Below are 21,332 nucleotides of genomic sequence, written 5' to 3'. Positions count from 1 at the left end.
GAAGGAGAGATGTGCCTGAGGTTAAAGCCCTGAGCTTGGAGTTAGTACAAAGACTTCACATGGCCCTCTGCTTCTCTCTGGTTTGGCCTCAGCTGGGGCTGTGCTGACTTTAACCAGCACAGAGAGGCTTAGAAACCTAAAAATCAGACCACCACTTGCTCTTGCCTTGGCTTCCCTATACACATAGTGGAGGCTTAGGGACAATTTTATGCTCTGTTGAGGTACGTGCATGGGAGGTACTAGCTCAGTGACATTGACACCCCACTGCCTTCCCCCATAGTCACCTGCAAAGAGCTGGTGTGGGTTGCAGATCACCACGCAGAAATCAGAGCTTTGTTTTTCTGTATAATGTGTGATTCTGTGATTTCATGAACTGCTTAATATAAAAATTAGCAAAATGGATAAATGGAGCAACATGTGAAAGAGATCAGAATGGGCCTCTGCTGCTTCCTCAGCATAACATATAACATATCAGCCTTAAAGCCTTGCTGCTAAAGTCTTCCGGGTAGAACAACCTGCAGCAGAAGCTTTAGAGATGTCAGGGGAAAGTTATCAGCTCACAAATTCCCATCAGCAAAAACAGAGTGACACCAGGGCCTTATCACAGACAGCGGGATATGTTTGTACGTGTAATATCTACAGCCCCTCTGCCTGTGAACCTTCAGACATAAAGTTGTACGTGAGGTTGAGCACAAAACTAGCTTTCTAGAGTGCACAGCCTGGATTTTATTAATATGTTGGGGGAGAAAAAACATAGTCATTGAACATACAGGGAAACATAAGCCAGGGATTTAATTTTGCATATTTTGCACGTTGCTACAGCCATTTCCAAGAGGCTTTTTAATTGATGAAAACTATTTTATTTTCTTCTTCTTGTCTATGCCATTGAGTTTAATACCATCTTTTCTTCAGTTCATGTGCAGCACTGTGGATCTTGCCAACTGCATGGCTGCAGAATACAACATCACTCCTGACCGGGTGGACATATGCCTTATCAGCAACTTGACTTCCAACTACAGCCTGGGCACCTTGCAGGGATTCTGTGACAGTCCTTTGCCCAACTGCAACTTTCCAGAGGTATTGCTTGAGAAAAATGAGTTGCAGAGCTTGATCTGAGAAATGGCTTATAAAGCTGTGTGGTAAATCTCAGTGATTCAGAGAAAAGCAAGGTTGTTCCTGACTGATGTTATAGGACTGACATGGGCTACTATAAACAAACTGAAGTGTCTGAAGTTATTATTATGAGTCCACATTAATGTTTAAGCTCCTTTAGGGCTGAATAATCAGTAGGCTTTTATAATTGTTGGATCCTGCCTGTAGCAGGGGAAATGGCCTTTCTCCATGAAGTCCTTAATGGCATGCAAAGCTGCAAGTCATCAAGTCATTTCAAAGGAGCTTGTGGGTGCTCAGTGTTATTGAAAAGTCAGTATCTAGTCATAGATTCAACCCTTCCCTCCTTTGTTTTATGTCTTGATTAAAAACTTCTTATATTTTCTTTCACTAGGTATAGTAGGTTCTAGCCTCAGGCAGGTTAGCAGCCCTGACAGTGGTCTGCTTCAGTCTGCAAATGCAACTCCTACCTCTTCAGAGCAACTTGCTTAAAAAAAAAAAAAAAAAGCTTCTAATGGAAAAAAAAAAAAAACAAAAAACCAACAAACCCACAAATGTATTTTACACGTTGGTAGAATACTTTGCCAAAAAATAATCTTTATGCATAGCTATTCAAGACCTTTCTCTGAGTTTTTAGGTCATGGCCATTACATGTATTGTGTACTGGAAACTGAAAAGGACAAAAATCTGTCTAGGATGGGGACAGAATTTATGTCAAGGTCATCGGGGTTTATGGGAACCTGACAGATTTATAACTGATCTGTTATCATCCAGATGTCCAAGGTGCTACTGAAAGCCCTGGCATCCCACTGAATCTATTTGCAGTTAACCTAACTGGAATATGGTCTGTATCTGATTCAGTGACATTTCCAAGACCACCATTGCTGTGACTTTCAACCCTGCAAAGGCTCTTAAGTATGTCCACAGATTAGAGAACTAGAAATGGTCTGTGCCTATCATGAGGTTGTCAGGAGTGCTGGTTCAGGACAGAGAGAGATTTTAAGCAATGAGGAGGAACCATTTTGCATGTTGAGGATGCTATGGCAGCCTTGAGCCAGATCATGCCGGGCAGTGGACTAAGAAGCGAGGATTCCCTCCTCTGCGCTCTGCAGGGCAGATGTTGGATCTGGTACAGGTGTTGTCTGTAGCTCCCAGTGTATTTTCAAGAGATAGTGGGATCCTACCCCTCAGCTACAAGGAACATCCACCCATTTTCTAGAAACTGAGGAGTGAAGTTATAAGCTGTACAAGTTATATTCTCTAATTTAATGTATCAGCAATGAACTATTAATAAATGAGCTCAGAACATAAGCATATTTCTGCTTCAACTAGGGCTTGCTTTTAACTGAAAGGATTAATTGCTTCAGGCATATGATGCATTTTTTTTGCCAGAAATAGGCCTGTCCAGACGTATTGGAAGCTGAAATCTTCACAGATTTGATAGCAGGAAGGTGATGAACTGGATAACATGCTTCACTGTTTTACATCCATGCTATCTTTCCCAGAAGTCATAAATGGCACCTGCAGTCTGCAATCACATTTGAAAGCATTGGCATACTAAACATTCAGCTTTCAGCTTGGCAGAAGTTGCTGCCCTACCACCCAGGCATGGCAGAGGGCCCCACTACCACACATGCACACACATCTGCAACTGCTGGCAGAAAAAGTGATCGTGGTGTTGGGCACTGGTAGAAGTTTGTCCAGCCTGTGTCTTGCTGATGGGTTCAGTGTGTCCCATCAGCAAGGGGCAATACTTTTCCAACTGCCCTCAAGTGGGTATCTGTCCTGGGGGTGTGAATTGCTGATACCCTTGCCCCTATGTACACAGCATTCCAGCATAAGTGGTTGATACTTAATGCTAATTCAGTAACCGTGTCCAAGGCAAACCTACATCACAACCTTGGTTATACAGCTATGAGCCCCATGCTTCTTGAGTGTAAAGCAGATAATGCCCGATGAAGAATGCAAGTTTTCCTCTCTGTTGGTTCAGTTTTAACACTTAAATCTCACACTGTAATGTGGGAGAATCCCACAGGCAGTCCCAGGTTTACATGTTGGGTCAGCTTAACTACATAATTCCCAATCCCTTTCTGTCCCTCTGTTTAGTTTCCTTTGTTTTCAGTTTTGATTTATCCAGCTAACATTCATCTCTCTCCTGTTTTTTTTCTCCTTTTTGTCTTTATACAGTACTTTACCTACAGTGTCTTATTGAGTCTCCTGGCCTGCTCTGTGTTCCTTCAGATCAGCTGTATTGGAAAACTGATCCTTATGTTAATCATTGAATTCATATATGTTCTCATTGTGGAAGTGCCAGGGGTCAACCTTTTTGACAATGCAGATCTCCTGGTTACAGCTAACACCTAGTAAGTGCCTTTCACTTCTGAAATCTTCAGCTAATTTCTTTCACCCAATGATTTCAGTTTGGCATTATAGGTGAACGGGAGCACTGAGGCTGTGGTGCAAGCAAGGGAAGTGTGTGATACCAGAGGAAGCACGGCTGTAAGCTAAAGGCTTTGTCAATGCTGCTCTCCACCTCTAAAGAGAACACAGTTACCTTTAAGATCTTCTTAATGTGTAACTTGACAAATGAACTATCCATTAATAATGAAATATAACTGGATTCAGAGTGGATCTGTATTTGTTCTTCCAGAAATGGGGAGCTGTGGTTATCCATTCTCACTTTGTCTGGTATTACACTCCCAATATAGAAATGTCTTTTCTCAAAAAAGAAAAAAAAATGCTCCAACAAACTCCAGCTGGTTCAGGGATGTGTTAATGAACCACTGAGATGTTCAGACATCTGGTATATCAAACCCCAGTTGGAGTGGTGGAATGGTGGTGGTTGATGTTTGGCTTGTGATCTCCTGACCGTTGCTGTTGGACACACGTCCGCATTTGAAAAGCCAGTATTGCAAACTGGTCTCAGCACAACTCCCAGCAGAAGGGCCTGGGCTAAGTGGGAGTAGACAGCGTTGCCCTTTTGCTTACAAAAGGTAGTTTGGCATCACCAGGTCACACATTAACCATGGTGGCAACCTCCTTCCACTGACATGGTTGAAGATCATGCTAGGGAGGGAAATCTGGCTCATCCGCAAACCCGCCCTACTCCACAGGTTTCATTTCTCACTGGGAGTTGTGTTACTATGTTAACTACTTGTTTTGATGATTTCCCCTTATAGGCAACAATTGTACTTGAATGTGAGTCAGTAAAATCACAGTGTTGTCTAAAGGTGAACACAGTGCTAGGATGTATAATAAGGAGAGTTGCCTGTAAGACATGAGAAGTAGACCATTGCTCTACTCAGGGGTAAGAAAGCCTAACCTGGAATATGTTTTCCAGTTTTGGACAAGAAGGCAGTTCACGATAATGGAAAGTCAGGAGCAGCAAAGACGAATTAGAAATCTAGAAAGCACCAATTTAGGTGAAACATTTGTCAAAGATCGTATCTGTGGTTGCTTCTGTCTTGGATAGGAGGGTGGTTGAGAAGATTCCCATGGTCCTTCCCAGTGCTATTTTGTATGTTATGAAATAGTTCTGTAGTTGCTCAGATTTCCTGATGGTCATTTTAACCCCTTCAGGCCATATGCAGCTGGTTACTTCTGTCCTTCACATAAATATTGCATGATTTTAGCATTCCTGTGTACTCAGTAATAATTAATGGAGGTATGGCTTTTACTGTCATTGGCAGTAATCCCTTAAATTATTTTGTTAACTCAAGTAAATGAAATTATGTAGGAAACCTCATGGATCTTTCTGTGGAGGTATGGGGATAATGAGGTCTCCTTCCTTTTTTTGCAGATGTTATGTATTCCAACAGCAGAAGCTATTTAGCATTTTCAAACACAATTAGAGAAATAAAAGCATTTTATATCCTAAATATAATTTTATTCTTGTAAGTCAAGCACTAAGCGAAATTACAGCACTTAGAAGTATAATTTACGTCACTTCACAATCAAAATGTCAGTAATAAAGTGGAGAAGGTTAGCATGTTTTCCCAGAAATAGCTTTCTGTGATGCTATATTATCTCTCACTAAATGATATTTGTTTGGTCCAGAATGCTGCATGAGGATCTCTTTATTGTCTCAATGTCTGACAGTCCATTTGCGTGTTGTGGGAAATGGGAGCTCAGCATGTAGCACATAGTTCAGAGATGTACCTTATTGTCCAGCTGATATTTAAAAAAAAAAAAAAAGGCAATGTGACCTCATCCTACTTTAATTGGGTGCCCGTTGTAGCTACATAATTACTGTCTGCTCTGCATCCATTATGGTACTCTGACTAATTAGAAGTGATGCAGATGTCACTTCACACTTCTGTGTACAAACCAACCCAGCATGCGAGCAACTGAAGGGCTGATTATAGCACGTTGGGAGTTGCTAGACTTGACTGCAGCGACACACCAGCATGGTGACACATGAAGTATAACTGGATGCACAGAGCTACCATCATATTACCTTTTTCCTCTGCAGAAGATGAAACTAATGCATTGGTGTTGCAGATGTGATAGGCCAATGTGATCTTCTAAGTTGAGCTCCTGCACAGGGAAGCCCAAAGTGCTTTTGCCCATGATTTGTTCATCAGGCCCATCACTTCTGTTTGATCTGCGGGTTGTGGTTTTAGAGGGCTCTGTCCTTGGTGTCATGACTGTGGGAAGGGAGATGCTTCTGTCCTATGGGATCTGTCCCCAAAATCAACCACCTCTCCTGCTAAAAATGTGCACTTACCTTGAGTGGGAGTGTATTTAGCAAGCTTCTCTCTTTGTTACCTTCCACTAATTAAAGAGCCATCCACTACGGGAAATGTCTGTCCAGTGGGGGAGCCACCAACCAATGTAAAACGGTTATTGCTTGCATTGGGCATTTTGGCTTATCCAAAGCGTTAGTAAATACTGGGTTTGCTGCATTTCATGGTCTCTGCTGAAGATTTAAGAGCAAGCATAACATCCCCAGTGAGCTGCAGCCCCAGTACAGAGGGTCAGCTCTGCCATGCTCCCATCATAAGACAGAGTGACAGTGGGGGACAGTCAATCACCCTTGGCCAGGTAGTGATTTAGAAGAGCAGGGGAATCATGCTGCATGTGGAAGTGTCTCCAACTCCCAACTAGATCCAACCTTTAATGTGGGAGTCACCATCCCCAGGGTTCCCAAACTGGGTCCATGTCCAAGCACACATATTCAGTGCTGGAGCTGGCCAAGAGGCCGTGCAATAGATTGTATGCAAGACAATGGTGGGTTGCAAAATCCATGTCAGAAGAAATTCCATGCTCAGAGCTGCAGAAAAAAAATCACATAACAAACAAGGTTAGAGAGTCACTATGCTTTTATTTTTTAATTTTATGCCCAGTTAGGTTCCCTCGGCTATTTCAATTTTGATGATTTGTATCTCTGATTCTGTAGCGAGAGGTTCCTCTCAGCCCCAGAGAACTGTGTCCTGAAGGTCTTGAGACAGCTGTGAGATTCTCAGGCTAAAGATGTATCATGTTAGTAGCCTGCAAATCTGTAATTGCATCAATGACACTACAGTAATTTTACCACTGATCTCTTTCTTGCCATTTAAACATTGTTTACATGGTTCTCAGCCACCTAATACTCCACCCACACTTGAGAAGAAACCCAGCAGTATTAAGCAGTCAATCAGCAAGGAACTCAGACAGCTACTACCTACCAGAAAGCTCCTTTCCACCCTTTCACAGTAAGAAAAGCACACCCTCCATCTTCTCTGCTTCATATGAGTTCTTTGCAGTTTTGCAAATAGTAATAGCAATCTGCAGAAGGGTTTTCTTTAGTGCACTCGTGTGTGGTACCCACAGCTAGGCACAACACTGGAAACGACCAACTTGCAGAAGGGAGTAGTGCTAGAGTTAAAGGAATTAAATTCATCTTCATGCTACAATAAATAGGGAAGAGAGGAGCTGTTCCTCACAAGATATTAGCCCAAAGCTTCCTTCTTTAGAGCAAATTTTCCAGCCTGACCTAATGAAGTAGTGACGGATGCACAAGCATTTGCTAAGCATCCCACACTGACATTAAAATCCCAAATGATTCTCTGACTCTTAATGCTTCTTAGATATTTTAACCACATTAACCACGTTGCACCATCACTCTGGATTTCTGAGGGTAGCTCAGACGACCTTTTCTCCCCCTCCCCCCCATCTTTTTGTATTTTCTGCTTTAAAAGGGCTATAGCCCCACACAGCGTTAGAGGTGCCACATTGCAGAGGCGCTGTTGCATGATGTGCAGAAGGACGAGTGCTGGAGGGAGCCAACACCCTACTAACCTTGTGTTTATGGTTTTTTTTCAGCGTGTCTACAAATGCAACGTTATCATGGTGAGTCACTTTGGCATGAAATATTTTTATGGGTTTTTGTTGTTAGGCTTTCTGTTCACAAGCTGCAGTATCAGCATGTTGACTCGCCAGCGGTGTCTGGTGTTTGACTATGCATTGCTGTGAGCTGGTGCAACACATGCAAATGCCCTAAGTGGACTGATTATTGCCCTTTTGTATTTATAGCCAAACCCAGAGCATCCTCTTTCCTGTGGGACTTATGTCAACTTGCTTTATAGAGCATCTCATAGAACTTACTTGTAATTACAAGTCAAAGGTTTTATCAAAATATATATTCATACTGTATAACTCTGTAATTTGGATTTAACAGGTGTTATTTGCTTCTTGTCAGAAGGGATGGGAATGTGTCATAGTGCTCTTTACAGCTTATAGAATACTTACAAAGCAAAGGCCATTATGAACTGACTAATGAGAGAAGCAGAAAGTGTAGAATAGTTGCAGCCTTAGGAGGGTAGGGAAGCCAGTGCAGGAGACACAGTGAATACAGTCTGAAAAGCTGCCAGCATTTTGGTTTTGACAAGTGGTGGCTGGGCATGTATGGCCATGCTCTAAAAAATGTCATTTATATTGATGTTAAACCTTTTTAAGAAGTTGGATTAAATTTCCAGTTTCAAAGTCCTGCTTTAGAAACCAGCATCTATGAGCCAAAGTCCTCAGCTTTTTGCAGGTATTGTTTGTCCCTTTACCAACACGTGTTTTGAGGGGAAAGAAAAAAAGCCTTTTCTTGGTTAGCTTTAAAGTGGGAACAGCAGAGTGTGGCTAAGCTGTGTTCCTCCATGATGAGACTAAATGGGAGATTCTGTTCTTTCATTGGCTGCAGCTCTCCAGTGATGACACGAGTCGCGCTGAAGATTGTGACTCCTGTCATCATTACTGTCTTCGTCCTGGCACTGTACTTGCATGCCCAGCAAGTGGAATCCACTGCAAGGCTTGATTTCCTCTGGAAACTCCAGGTTAGTGGGTGTTTGCTGTGTGGGGGAATACACGTGGTGTTAATGAACACGTGGTGTTAATATAAAACTACTGAGCTATTGACTCTTGACTTGAGGAGTGTTATAAAGTGCCTGTGAATTTAATCTGTATCTGGCATATAACTGGGCATACTAGTAGTGTTCCGCTCTTCCTTGGTACTTTGCATACTCAGTGCTTCTCATCCTGGTTATTTACTTTAACCCCTTGTTTCCTTTTCCCCACAGTAAAGGGTTATACATCTGAAGATCAAGCTTAATTAATTTGTGCAACTGAGCCTGTCACTGTGACAGGAACCTGTATTATCACATGATTTGTAAATATAAGAAGCTCATAGTCACTGCTGAATTGCTTCCCAGAGTTCAGCTTGCTGTGTTCAGGGGTGTGAAAGATTCACATTTGCATTTTCATTCACTTTCTTGTTAAGCAGTGGGAACTGGCTTAATATCCATCCTTTATTAGCCCCTAGGCAGCAGTACTGGATAACCAACACACTGCAGATAATGCCACACTGTGCTTCTGTCCCTGGGTTCACTGTTAATATTTTCACTACTTGTGCCCATGAGTGATACTGTGGCATCATATGTGATTCTCAAGCAAGCAGGACAGGTCTTACAGCTGAGCGACCGCAAGACCGCAGGTTTTATATGCATTTCCTACCTTCTGGACGGCAGGACATCATTCTAATAATAGGTCTTAGTGGTTTGAGTAGGAGGCACTGAGGAAACACCAGTTAATTACAGCTCCTTGGGAAGCAGATAAACATTGTTATCTTCATTTATAAGTTGTAAAACAATGGAAGAGATGAGCCGACTTGCCTGTTCCAGGTCTGGGCTCAGCTGGCTGAAGCATCTGTTTCCCCAGGCAGAGCCAAGTGTTTTCCTTGTTCTGTCCAGATGTATCAACTTCTAAAGTGTCCTTCCTTGTTTATCTTCATTTCCAGTTTCAAATGGAAATATTTCAGAAACCAGCATCCATAAGCAAAGTCGTAAGTGCTTTGCAAGTATTGCTTGTGCCTTTACCAACAGGTACTTAAGGGATGTTGGGAAGGTTTCCCTTCTCCCCTCACTAAATGAGGGCTGGAGAGGATGGCTGAACTGTGTTCATCCACACCAAGGCCCAAATGTGCCAGGAGAGTCTTTCTTTTTTTTGGCTCCAGCTCTCCAGCAATGACAAAAGTAATTGGAAAAAAAGATTTGAAAAAGACCCATTTCAAAAGGCTGGATGTTCTGCTTGGTGCCTCTGCTGAAGCAGAGGGTGCTGTACATGGGACAGCTCTTCAGGGCTCCTGTAAGCTGAACCACTCTGTGCAACCCATCTCAGCTGTGCCTTCCCCAGTCCTTGCCCAACTCTGTTTTTTCCTTTGCTCAGAAATATTCAAAATGTCAGAAAGTAAAACAAGGGGAGTAAATACTGCTGCTAACAGGTAATGGGGGAGAGAGAGGTGATCAGTACGCACACCTCTCCACCTTTCCCTACAAACCAGAAGCAATGACTTGTGGTAATGCTAGTACTGTGCAAGTCTGCAAAGAGAAATCAAATCTGGTTCTGAACTCTGATTAATCTAGTGAACTCTAAATGCTTGTTTTTTTCTAGTCACCTAGGCCTAGGTACACTCTAGGTGTCTGAGGCACATCATAGGTATGTCCTTCCTGAAGCTCTGATTCCATCTTAAACCCAAATCCACACCCATTAGCACAGAAACAAGACAACCCCTCCTACTCATGTTTCCCTTTGCCCGGATGTACCCCCACTACCACAGGGTACGTGGGCTTTACAGGGTAGTGGAAAGTCCTCTCCAGAGTGTCGGACTGGCCTGTCTCATGGACTCCATGGTAACTACTTCACAACCATCGTTGCACCTCAGCAAACCTTGTGGAAAAGGAGCAGCATTTTATTCAGCTACATGAGCATTTGAGGGGTGCAGGGAGAGGATTATAATTCACTGCCACTCATGCAGTCAGACTTTAGCAATCATGAGATGTCTTTGTCCTCCTGAAACCTGCTGGGCTTGACTGGGAAAGCCAAATGTGTGTTTTTGTGGATGGTGGTGGAGGTCCCCAAAAGAAACAGACCTTGTCTAGGTTACCCAGTTCAGAGCCCAGAAATATAATAACACTGGATTTTGGTGTTATTCTGTGCCTGCTTTTACATACATGTGTGCACACAAAGAGACAGACCATCTTTGACTGCAAAGCACAAGTTTCTTCATCTCTCTGGTTCTGCCCTCCTTTGCAGTTTCCCCCTTTCTTCCGTTTCTGTCCTCCCTGGCAAGTTTATATTCAGCTTTTTTTTTTTCCCCTTCTCAGAGCAGTTACCAAGAGAGTAAGCACATCACTGTTTCTCCCTCCTAAACTAGGCCACTGAAGAGAAAGAAGAAATGGAAGAGCTGCAGGCCTATAACAGACGCCTCCTCCACAACATTTTGCCGAAGGACGTGGCAGCCCATTTCTTGGCTCAGGAGCGGCGAAATGATGAACTGTACTACCAGTCCTGTGAGTGTGTGGCTGTCATGTTCGCCTCCATAAGCAACTTCTCAGAGTTTTACGTGGAGCTGGAGGCCAACAACGAAGGGGTGGAGTGTCTGAGACTGCTCAACGAGATCATTGCAGATTTTGATGAAGTAAGTCACAGAAAACCTGGGTGGAAAGAGTGAACCAAATCAATGAGTTTGGTTGGGCTTTGCTTAGCTCCTGAAGGGGCTTATTGAATCCTTGTGCCATGGTTCATTTCTCCTCACTCTAGAAGTCTTTTTTTTTTTTTTTCCCCCCACGTTAAAATCCCTTCTATTCCCTTGTCACTCTTCTGAATATCTAATCCCCTTTCTTCCTATACTTCGAGTAGTGGAGTCTCTGTCCAGTACTTTGTAGTGCTTGCACCAAGGGAGGCCATTACCAGCATGTATGTCTGTGTTAAGGTTTATTCACTTCTTTTGCTCTTGTGAAACAGATAATAAGTGAAGACCAGTTTCGGCAGCTGGAGAAGATCAAGACCATTGGCAGTACATATATGGCTGCATCAGGCCTCAACGATTCCACTTATGACAAGGAAGGGAAGACACATATCAAAGCTCTGGCTGATTTTGCCATGAGGTTAATGGACCAAATGAAATACATTAATGAACATTCATTCAACAACTTCCAGATGAAGATAGGTAATGTCACTGTGTTTACAGGATTAAGAACAGGTAGTGGTCATTCTGAGCTGGAGATCTTATGGAGAGTAAAAACCATAGATGTTACCTTAGCTGCATGGTGATGTTAACTGTCTTGTGCCTGGTGACCACTTTGGCCTCTCTGAAACAGCAGAGCAGCTCTGTTAGGGCAGCAGCATTATTACTGAAGCTCCCTGGAGAATTAGGAGCAGTTGGGCAACCGACCTTCGCACAGAGAAGCTGTTACCACAGCATGGTCTCACATGGTGGTTGAGCTTGGGCTCATTTTGCCTATGATGTGCTCCCTGCCCACACCCCCTGCGGTCCCCAGCTCTACCATTCTTGGACATTAAATTGTCTTTCTAAGTCAGGGAATAAAAAGAGACAGAAAAGGAGAAGAAGAAATGTAAGGATGAAGTGTGGTATTTGTTCTGGAAGGCGGCCGGGCTGCTGCCTCGCAGGCGCTCAGCACTGCCGCAGCTGTGTGCCGACTTCCAAGTGAGCAGTTTGCTTGGCAGCCAGATGGCAAATAAACCTTATCCTGTTATCTGGTACTGGAAAGTAGCTCTGGATTGAGCAGATCCAGCCCATGCTGCCAGTCAGACAGGCATAATGGATCAAAGCAGCCAACTTTTTTAAAAAAGTGTCTTTCCCCACAGTTTGGCCGTAGCTTTACATGTCAGGATAAAGCACAGCTAGAACCAATGAACCTCGGGATGTTTTTTTTATTGCTTGAAAAATAACTTGCTTCAAGTGCTTCACACATGCTGAATCTGAGCGTTGGGGGGATTTCTCCTTTCAGGCCTAAATATTGGTCCTGTCGTAGCTGGCGTGATAGGAGCACGCAAACCCCAGTATGACATATGGGGCAACACGGTGAATGTAGCCAGCCGAATGGACAGCACAGGTGTGCCTGACAGGATTCAGGTAAGGAATTCACTGGAAAACCTACACTGACAGCTGTGTGCGTCACTTACGGGTTTTGAAACTCAATTAGAATTGGAATTTTGGTTTCAATTATGCCATACATTTACATAGTAATGAAAGAAAAGCCAACTGAGGAATGCTAGTGGTACCACCAAGTTTTGCCTTTTAATCTTAACCAACTTTGCAACCTTTGGTCAAAAACTTGCAGTTTAGTTGAGTGGAAGTGTTGAGCTGAGTTTCTGTCCTCGTGCTGCCAGCTTTGCTCTTCAGCTACATGCAGCTGTAGGTTGTTTTATTTTCCAAGGGCTTGATTCAGATACATATTTCTGTAATTCACTTCTCTGTTCACAATGTGTTGTGGGGCTAACAAGGATCTAGACATCAGCAGGATGAGGATATGTAACCAGAGGAAGAGGATGGTTTAAGGGGTTAATGGAAACTGTCTTGTAATCAAACATCTCCTTGGCCTTCAGACAGTGACCTTTCTAGTGATTCAGTGCCACTGTCCTGCTTTCGCTGGGCCAATGTCCACAGTAACAGACTGTCATTCCTTGGGAAAGTACTGTAAGGATATAGAGAAAGAACCGATGTAAAACCCAAGAGGGGAAGCCATGCTGTTTCTTTCCAATTAAGCTGTCAATTAACTGCATCAATATTTATCCAACACCCTTTAAACTTTCCTACAAGATGGTCTGTGAACAATCTTAATCCTAGTTAAGCAAATCAACACAGCAATGTTACAGCAAGAGGAAGCCAGAAATGGAAGTATTTAAAGCCACCTGAAAAAGGGTGAGAAAATAAATTGTAATAAATAAGTATCTTGGGAAATCCGATCTTTAAACTCCTGTTATTCTGCAGAATATGTGATTATTTTTGAATGGTATCTGCAGAGACAATTTGGATGCTGGCTAGATTGTTCCATTTGTTTAGTCTTTCTCATTGCCTGATAGCTTCTCCTTCACAAAAACAAACCCCTCAATGACTCCTTCTAAATTGTACATCTTCTGTGTAATTTCTAAGTAATTTTTGAGGACTTTAAAAATATTTTTAACTTGTTTTCCTAGTACTACTCCAGTGATATAATGAATGCCTCTGAGTAGACTGAACTGCCAGGTGCATTTTTTAAAATGTGACTCATTTGTTTCTTCTTATCCTGTGACCTCCTTGAAAAAATACGGTTTTCCCCCAGTTGTATACCCTGTGTGACTTCTGTAGTTTCTCACTTGCTGAAGGTGGTGTTTGTTCTGCAACTTGTGCCAGTGATCAATATGCAGAAGTCAACTGACAGAAACAAAATAGTTGATCCTACTTTAATTTTGTCCATGGATTACTCTGAAAGCAAATGAAAAGACTGTGTGGAAGGCATGACAAGCATCTGCTTACTCTTTGTTTATTCTGCAGGTGACCACAGACATGTACCAGGTTTTAGCAGCCAACAACTATCAGCTGGAATATCGAGGGGTCATAAAGGTCAAAGGCAAAGGAGAAATGACCACCTACTTTCTAAATGAAGGGCCTCCAATTAGTTAGCACTGACTGCAGTGTCACTCAGTGATGGAATTTGCATTACACGAGATTGTGAATCAGAGAAGAATCACTTTTTGGCAGCGAAGCTGAAAACGCAGCACAGTTGAAATTTCACACGGTGACTCTAGAGCTGGTATCAGCAAACTCTTTGGCCACCCATCACGAAAGGCAAGCGAAAGAAACCACCTTGGAGTTGTTCCTGGCTGAATGCTAAGTCGACCAAAGATGTGTACTACAGAGTTCACAGATAAGACATGAATCTGGAATTTTTAAAAAAGGCTGCTACCACAGGATAAAATAAGAAGCTATTTAAGTATTTATTGACGCAACACAACAATTACTTGGTTGAAGGAATGTATGATTCACTACAAAGCATTATTTTGGAATGGATTTGCACTCCCATAATGTTTCCATCCCATACTGCCAGCTATTTAAAGTGTACCACTGTGCTTTTATTAGCTGTTTTGAATGGGCTTTCAAAATTGACACCCACTGTTGCAGCACGCAAAAAGGCCTTTTAGAAGGGCATCGGTAATGTTTTAGTGTGAAAGACATTATGGTCCCAGCCCCCTCTTCTCCCTTCTTCTACATGGCTCAAGGACTGCTCTTCTGAGTGGGGCTGGCACATCTGACGAAGGGGAAGATCAAGATAAAGATGGCTCTACAACCATATTTATTAAAAAGTCTCCTGTGCTCTTCTTTGGTATATATCAGTTTACATGGGAAAGACTAGATGTAAACAAGAGACATTTTGTGGGGGGAACTCCCCTGAAATTTGTTGTGGGTTTTTTTGTATTTTTTATTTTGTAATATTGAAAACATGGAGATCTAACAGATATACCAAATTCTATATTTTGTAAATTATATATAAATTAGAAGGCAGGCTGTCCACACCAAGGTGTGGTGGGAGGTGTATATAACATGTAGACTTTTGTGTAATTTTTTTGTGCATAATACTCTGAACACAGACTTGGCAGTTTTCAGATTATCACTATACAATCAACCAACAACAAACAGGTGAGTTTCCAGGCTGAATCAGACGCATTTTTAAAATGAAAATCCAGAAAAATCTGCAACCCCAAAGAAGAGGAAAAAACAAAAGGCGGTAGTCACACAGTTGTTCCATGCAGCATTCAAGCGGAGGGTGGCATCTTAACAAATGGAAACAGGACCTTTGAGTTTTAGCTACTGAGACGGTATCAGTCAAACATGTCAAAAAGAGCTCTAAGCAAATCTTCTAACTAACTCTAACACGAGCTCTTATAAGAAGAAAAAAAAAGCTCATTTGAACTTTTCTTTTAAAAAAAATCATTTTTCATAGATGGTCTTAATAGAATCCTGCTGATATGAGAGTTGTCTGATATTGTAACTGCCATTTGACATTACAAGGAACTATGTACTGCAGCATCGAGTTGACTTTCCTGTAGTAGGCACTTAATTAAACTGAGTCACAGATTTTCAATTTTCAGGAATTAGGTGATCTTCAAAAAAGATTATGATGGCAAATGTGTATATGAGGAGGTTGACCTTAAAATACAGTGCCATTGATATTGTGTTGGACATCTTTATCACTAGTGGGGGGTTTATGAATAGTTCACTGTTATCATTTATGTACCTTTTTTAACTATTAAAGAAAAATCCCTTGATATTTTATTAAAAAAAGAAAAGAATTTTAAAAAAAGCTATATTTTTTATATGAGGGGAGAATTTTGATATTGAATTTGGCTAGCACTAAAATTGACTCCAATCTTTTGACATTTAATAAAGTTCTTTTCCACTGTTCTCAGGGCAGAATTATTGTAGTACTAACAGCTTCGTGATTGCACTATGGTGGTGGTGATTTATTTTTTCCTACTCAACAATAAGTGAAAATCCATGGGCCTGTCTTAATTAATTTGCTATATTGCTAAGCATAACCCAAGCATTAAGCCATTTAAACACACAAGCTTAAATGGCATCGCCCCTTTCCTCCTCCTTTCCACTAGGAAACATCTCTGAAAAGTATAGTATATTGACTTCTGTAAAACTGCCAAGTCTGCCCTTGTACTATACTTTTGCTCCTTTACATCTTTCTTGGTTTGCAAAATTAAGTTGCATCACACTGTTATGCTTTCCTTGCCCCTCCACCTTCCATCCCTTTTATCCCCTCACAGAGTTTCATTACCTTCATGCCACGCACTCGGTTTTAGGTTTGCTTTCTGCTTTATGAAAGTCTGCAGTTGTCTTAACTTTTGATTCATCTTATGAAGTTGTGTTGTCAATGAAATTTCAAGTCCCCAGTATCTCTAGCTGTGATTGTTGACAGTGTGTCATGATCATTTCAAGGGGTATTCACACACTCTTTACTCTGGATCTTGCAAAAATGGATACAGTTATGATTTCCCATGGAAATTGAAATCTATTTAAGTAATTTAACTATATTAAAACACTGTTTCACTGGTAAAGTGTCTCTGTTTTATTTTAGCTGCATCTAGCTAGTGAAGCAATCAGGCATAACTTGTGTAGGAGATACTGAAGCTGCAGACAGAAACATCCAGTTCCTGACTAGCAATGGATCAATGGCCGTTTAGACCACACCGGTACGACACAATACCCAGTTACAGAGCCTCAAGGGCTTCGTTGCACAGCCAACATCCCCTGGCTCCTTCTTGTGTATCTGCTTGCCTTAAAATATTAGTCTCAGGATAGCTGACAAAGCCTCGTTGTGGCACTGTGGTTAAATATATTGGTATAACTGAAGAGCTTAAATTTATTTTTTTTCTGTCCTATTTAAAAAAACAAAGTGTGTATTTTTAAAAGTACATTACCTTTGCCAAAGAATTCCCCAGGTACCTTGATACATGTCCTCTCAAAGACACCTGGAAGAAGGCAGTCAGGCTGGGCAATGAAACATTTTCAATCTTTACAGGTAAAAGTAAACGCTACACATAACTATACCAATTAACAGAAGCCTGAAGTATAACTGAGAAACAAAAAGCTGCAACTTTCAATTGACTTTTTTAGTTGAGGAGGCATTACACAGGCAACTAAGAACCAAATTACTTACAATCTGTTATTTGTTAGGAGGGATTTTATAAGTGTACTGAGAACACAGCTGCGTTAACAAAAAGCCATGAAGTACTTAAAGTATCAGCCTTTAAGAAAGATGGTGAAGAGTATTTAATACTTTATATGTTCTCCTACATGATCGTACAAACAGTAATTTAGGACGTTATCTGATACAAGCAATTTTTTAAACTATCTGGAAAAGAGTATTCCCCAGGGGAGGGAAGCCAGTAGCTTCCAGTGCTCTGCCCTCTCATTTAAATTGCTGTACACAATGACTGGCTGAACTATTTTCCCCAAATAAATCTTTTTCCCATCCAGAAAGCATTTTGATGAATTTTAAGGCATTTAGCCACTTCTCCACAACACAAAGCTGGCTACATCAAGGCTCTGCCTGCACATAATAAAATCATACATTTGGGATGCACCCAAATTCTTACACGTGTGTCCTGCACTGCCAATATCCCTGGCCTTGCTGTCTGTGCATTACACAACATACATGGACACCAACATCTGGCCTTATTTTCATTGTTAGCCTTCCAGACTGCTCCTCAGGGCACCATCACTTCTAGTTTGAAGTTCAGAGGCTGGTGGGGAGAGAAAGCTTGGGATGAAGCCTGAAAAAGGACAGCTCAGCTGTTTTAAGCAGAAAAACTCAATTTCCATTCTCTTGACCCTCTCTGTCCCAGGTTTTTCAATTGAAGGATCCAGAGGCATCCAGGCAGGAGGAGGGGGCAGGACTGAGAACATTTAATTTCAGGTGGGCTGGGAGATGGCAGCAGCAAAATTTTCCTGCCATTTGGCAGCCAGGTAGCTTGCTGTAAAAAGCAAGGTTATATTTTTTAATTTCTATCTGTGAGCACCTCCCAAGTCCCCACCTGTTCTGCTCTGCCCTGGCACTTCGCCTGTAGTGCTGGCGAGGAAGCGGCGCTGTTGGTGCCAACCCCGTGGCTCCGGGTGAAAGCCGGTGTGGAGCAGAGCAGGTAAGCAGGCAGTGGGTGGGTGGGTATTGCAGTGGCACAGCAAGAGCCCAGCATTGACAAGCTCAGAGGCAATATGCTGGTGCAGCACAGCACAGATGCCATTTGAATTAAAAGCCTCACAGAACAGCTAGAGACAGTGCACTTCCCCTGTGAGCAGCTGGCCTCAGAAATCTTTTCTTTAAGCAAATTCCAGATGCAAATAACTATTGCCATCTACTGGAAACAGACTTGTGTAGCCTTAGGCAGGTGCTGGTACCAGCACTGCTGAGCAGTCCCACAGGATCAGGCTCAAAGAGACACAAACCCCCATCCATCACAGCAGGAGGGGAGAGCACGTCACTACCTAAAGGCAGCCACTCCTTCCAAAGTAACTGATTATACACAAACTATCAAATGCAACTTAGAGCTAAGGAAAAATTAATCATCCCAGGCTGTTTGTGCCATCATCAATCCCCATCACCACCCTGGCACCCCTCAACTAGATGAGTGCTCAAACCCTCAGCTCCAGCTGATCACATCCTCTCCTGCCCTCCCTTCTCATGGCATTGCCACAGCAGCTTCAGCACAAGAGATGGAGCATGTTCTCATTTGCTTTCAAGCTTTGCAAGGAGCTTGACAACTAGGGCATGTTTTTAAGCTCTGCTCAGTGTACAGCTTAGTAGGTTAATCCTACTGTGTCACTCACATGTTCCTAGTGCAAGCTGAGCTCCAGAGCCAGGTACTGTATAGAGCCTATGCAGCCCTGCTAAGCCTATATTAAACCTTCTCAACACGTACTTGTCACCTATCTGCCTACAGAACCTTTGCCTCCAAGGAAGAAAAAAAAGGTCACCCAAGAAAAAAAACCCTCCATAAATACTCTAAGAGGTCTAAACAACTTTTGGATAGCTCTATAAAGTCAGGATAGCAAATGGGGTATACCAATTGACAAAAGTGCTCTGTAAAGTTCATGAGAAAACAATATGACCAATAAAACTGATGAATCACAACTTTGTTAAGTAAAGAAGCTGGTACAGACACTGAAACCATTTGGCCTTACTAAATAAATGGTGCCTGGAATATCTGACCAGATGTGACTGAACTGCACACACAGCCAGATGCTCCAGGGTTCCTCAGACTCCTGTTGGAAGATCTGCTGGACTCTCATCAACACAGGGCTGCAACTGCCACTGAAGCAGCTCCCGCACTGCTACCCTTCTCATCAATTACCTTCAATCTGGGGAAAAAACCCTCCTGTAATACACACCTTTACAATAACAACATTCGGAAAGCATGGATTTTTGCAAGCTGTAACAAGTATCTAGAAAGCTATTTATTCTGACAAAAAGCTGATTCAAAATAGCATGTGTTTAGTGTTTGCAACTGTTAATGGGCTTCTCAATACAAACCATGAAAGCAAAAAACAATCATACCACAGTACTTGCAGTAGAAATAGGAAATGAAAGGCAAGATGTTGAAAGGTAACAGCCCTAAACAGATGTTCCTCGGTCCATTGATAGACTATCAATATATTAAAGAATCCACAGTGAATGTTAAGTAACCACAATGTCTGCAAAGGAAACCATTTTCCATCCTCATCTAGTTCTCTGCTAGCTTTGATATAACTAAAAATCAATCCAAGTAACACATACCGACACTCCCTTGTAGAAAGCGCATTCTTTTCTACATCTCTCCCCCCGCCCCCCCCCAGTATATTCTTATGTGTCTTACACACATGTGAGTCGGTCTTCCATGAAGCAGCATGGAAGGAGAAGGGATCCACACATTTTCCAGGGTCTGAAGCTATTTGCTAGCAAAATCTGACAATTCATGAATGAGACAATTTCTTATCCTCAGCTATTGGTGCAGATATTGACCTACAAGAGAGCAGACCACTATGAAAAACCTCAGATACTAAGAAAAAATATGCAAGGAAGAATGTGATTAAATCTCTAGGAGCACAAACAGGGGGCTCTGAAGTAATCAAACCTCCAACAAGATTATACATACTTTATGGAAGTCAGTCAAAGTTTTGGCCATCCCTTCTTGAAACTGAATGTAAACAGTGACACCTTCTTCAAAGAAAAATATGGTATTGTGGGTGTCAGATGGACTTATTCCAACCTCAGAGAAGGCTTACATTATAAATACAGCATGAAGTGGGCTCTGCTTCTATTAAATCCCACAGAAAAATCAAGCAACTATGAACAGCCTTGCACAATTCAAACTAAAATAACACATGTTGTTGAAAAGAGTAGTCATCTTTTGTATATACATCTTTATAAGTCTAATAATTCAAATATCTGGTAAAATCAGCAGGGAAGCACCTACTATTTTCTCTGAATGCTGAGTTTGGATAAGCAAATGGGAAATCTGAGGCATTTTAGGTAAATTTTCACCTCCAACTTGGCCTGGTGTATCTTATTTCTCATCTCACACAAAATTTCAGCAAGTCCTAATATTAATATCAAACTAAAGTAATATGTTCAAAAGCCATATTTTTAGCATGTAGTAATATCAGGTAATGAAGAACAGTAATCCTCATTAACTTTTCATTGTGAAACAGGATTGTTATCAGTACAATAAAAACAAGCAAACAAACCCCCAACTGTCTTCTATTACACTGACAGTTGCATTTGTTCATTATACCTGCGAATCAGCAATTAGTTTAACGCCAGCATAACTTGAATGGAATAACAGCTCCAGATGCTATGCCAAAGGAAGTTTTAATTCCTTAGAAGTGCATCTTTAGAAACAGCAGAAAGGGAAGGTGTTTCAGAGAAAACAAGGTTCTCTGCCAACATATAAACTGAAGAAATGATACAACAGAAAATTCTTCATGTGCACAACAGCCTGAGTTAATAAGCAGTACTTCAGGCATTCATAATAGCTTCCCTGCCTAACAATGAAGGTGAAGTGAAAAGATAGGTATAAAGACTCTTTTAGACTTTATAAGCAAGATAAAACCTGGGTTTATACTTAAAACATGAATAACTGTATTTTTCAATCATTGACTTCAAATGGTAAAGGACTGCTTTTGACCTTTGTGTCCAGAGTTCAGACAAGTGCACTGAATGCTAATACAAGCAAACTTCTCAGTGCTGAACAAAGGCTGCTTGCTGTTTTGCTGGATTTTTAAAACATTCGTGGTGTAAACATTTCCTAAAATTCTTGTATGCTTCAATCCAGTCCTCCTCTTCATCTTTTCCCCATCTTCTGGGTTCCCAAAACAAAAGCAGACCATGTTTATGAATGCTGCCTTCTACTCTGTCTTAAAGTAGGGACAGAAG

The 21,332-nt window shown here is 41.7% G+C and overlaps 1 protein-coding gene across 1 annotated transcript in view; it reads left to right on the top strand.

The window, feature by feature from the left end:
- The window catches only part of ADCY5 (adenylate cyclase 5), a 222,757-nt gene extending 206,278 nt beyond the window's left edge, over window positions 1-16,479 (top strand). Inside the window, exons 14-21 of the mRNA XM_026852915.1 lie at window positions 913-1,077; window positions 3,298-3,473; window positions 7,414-7,440; window positions 8,279-8,411; window positions 10,787-11,050; window positions 11,377-11,581; window positions 12,384-12,508; window positions 13,910-16,479. Coding sequence (XP_026708716.1) covers window positions 913-1,077; window positions 3,298-3,473; window positions 7,414-7,440; window positions 8,279-8,411; window positions 10,787-11,050; window positions 11,377-11,581; window positions 12,384-12,508; window positions 13,910-14,038 — 1,224 coding nt within the window. The 3' untranslated portion in view covers window positions 14,039-16,479. The remainder of the gene's footprint in view (window positions 1-912; window positions 1,078-3,297; window positions 3,474-7,413; window positions 7,441-8,278; window positions 8,412-10,786; window positions 11,051-11,376; window positions 11,582-12,383; window positions 12,509-13,909) is intronic.
- The last annotated feature ends 4,853 nt before the right edge of the window (window positions 16,480-21,332 follow it).

Source organism: Athene cunicularia (assembly GCF_003259725.1).
Source record: "Athene cunicularia isolate RWA chromosome 7 unlocalized genomic scaffold, athCun1 chr7_part1, whole genome shotgun sequence".
Lineage (NCBI taxonomy): Eukaryota > Metazoa > Chordata > Aves > Strigiformes > Strigidae > Athene > Athene cunicularia.
This window is presented reverse-complemented; position numbering and strand designations above follow the sequence as displayed.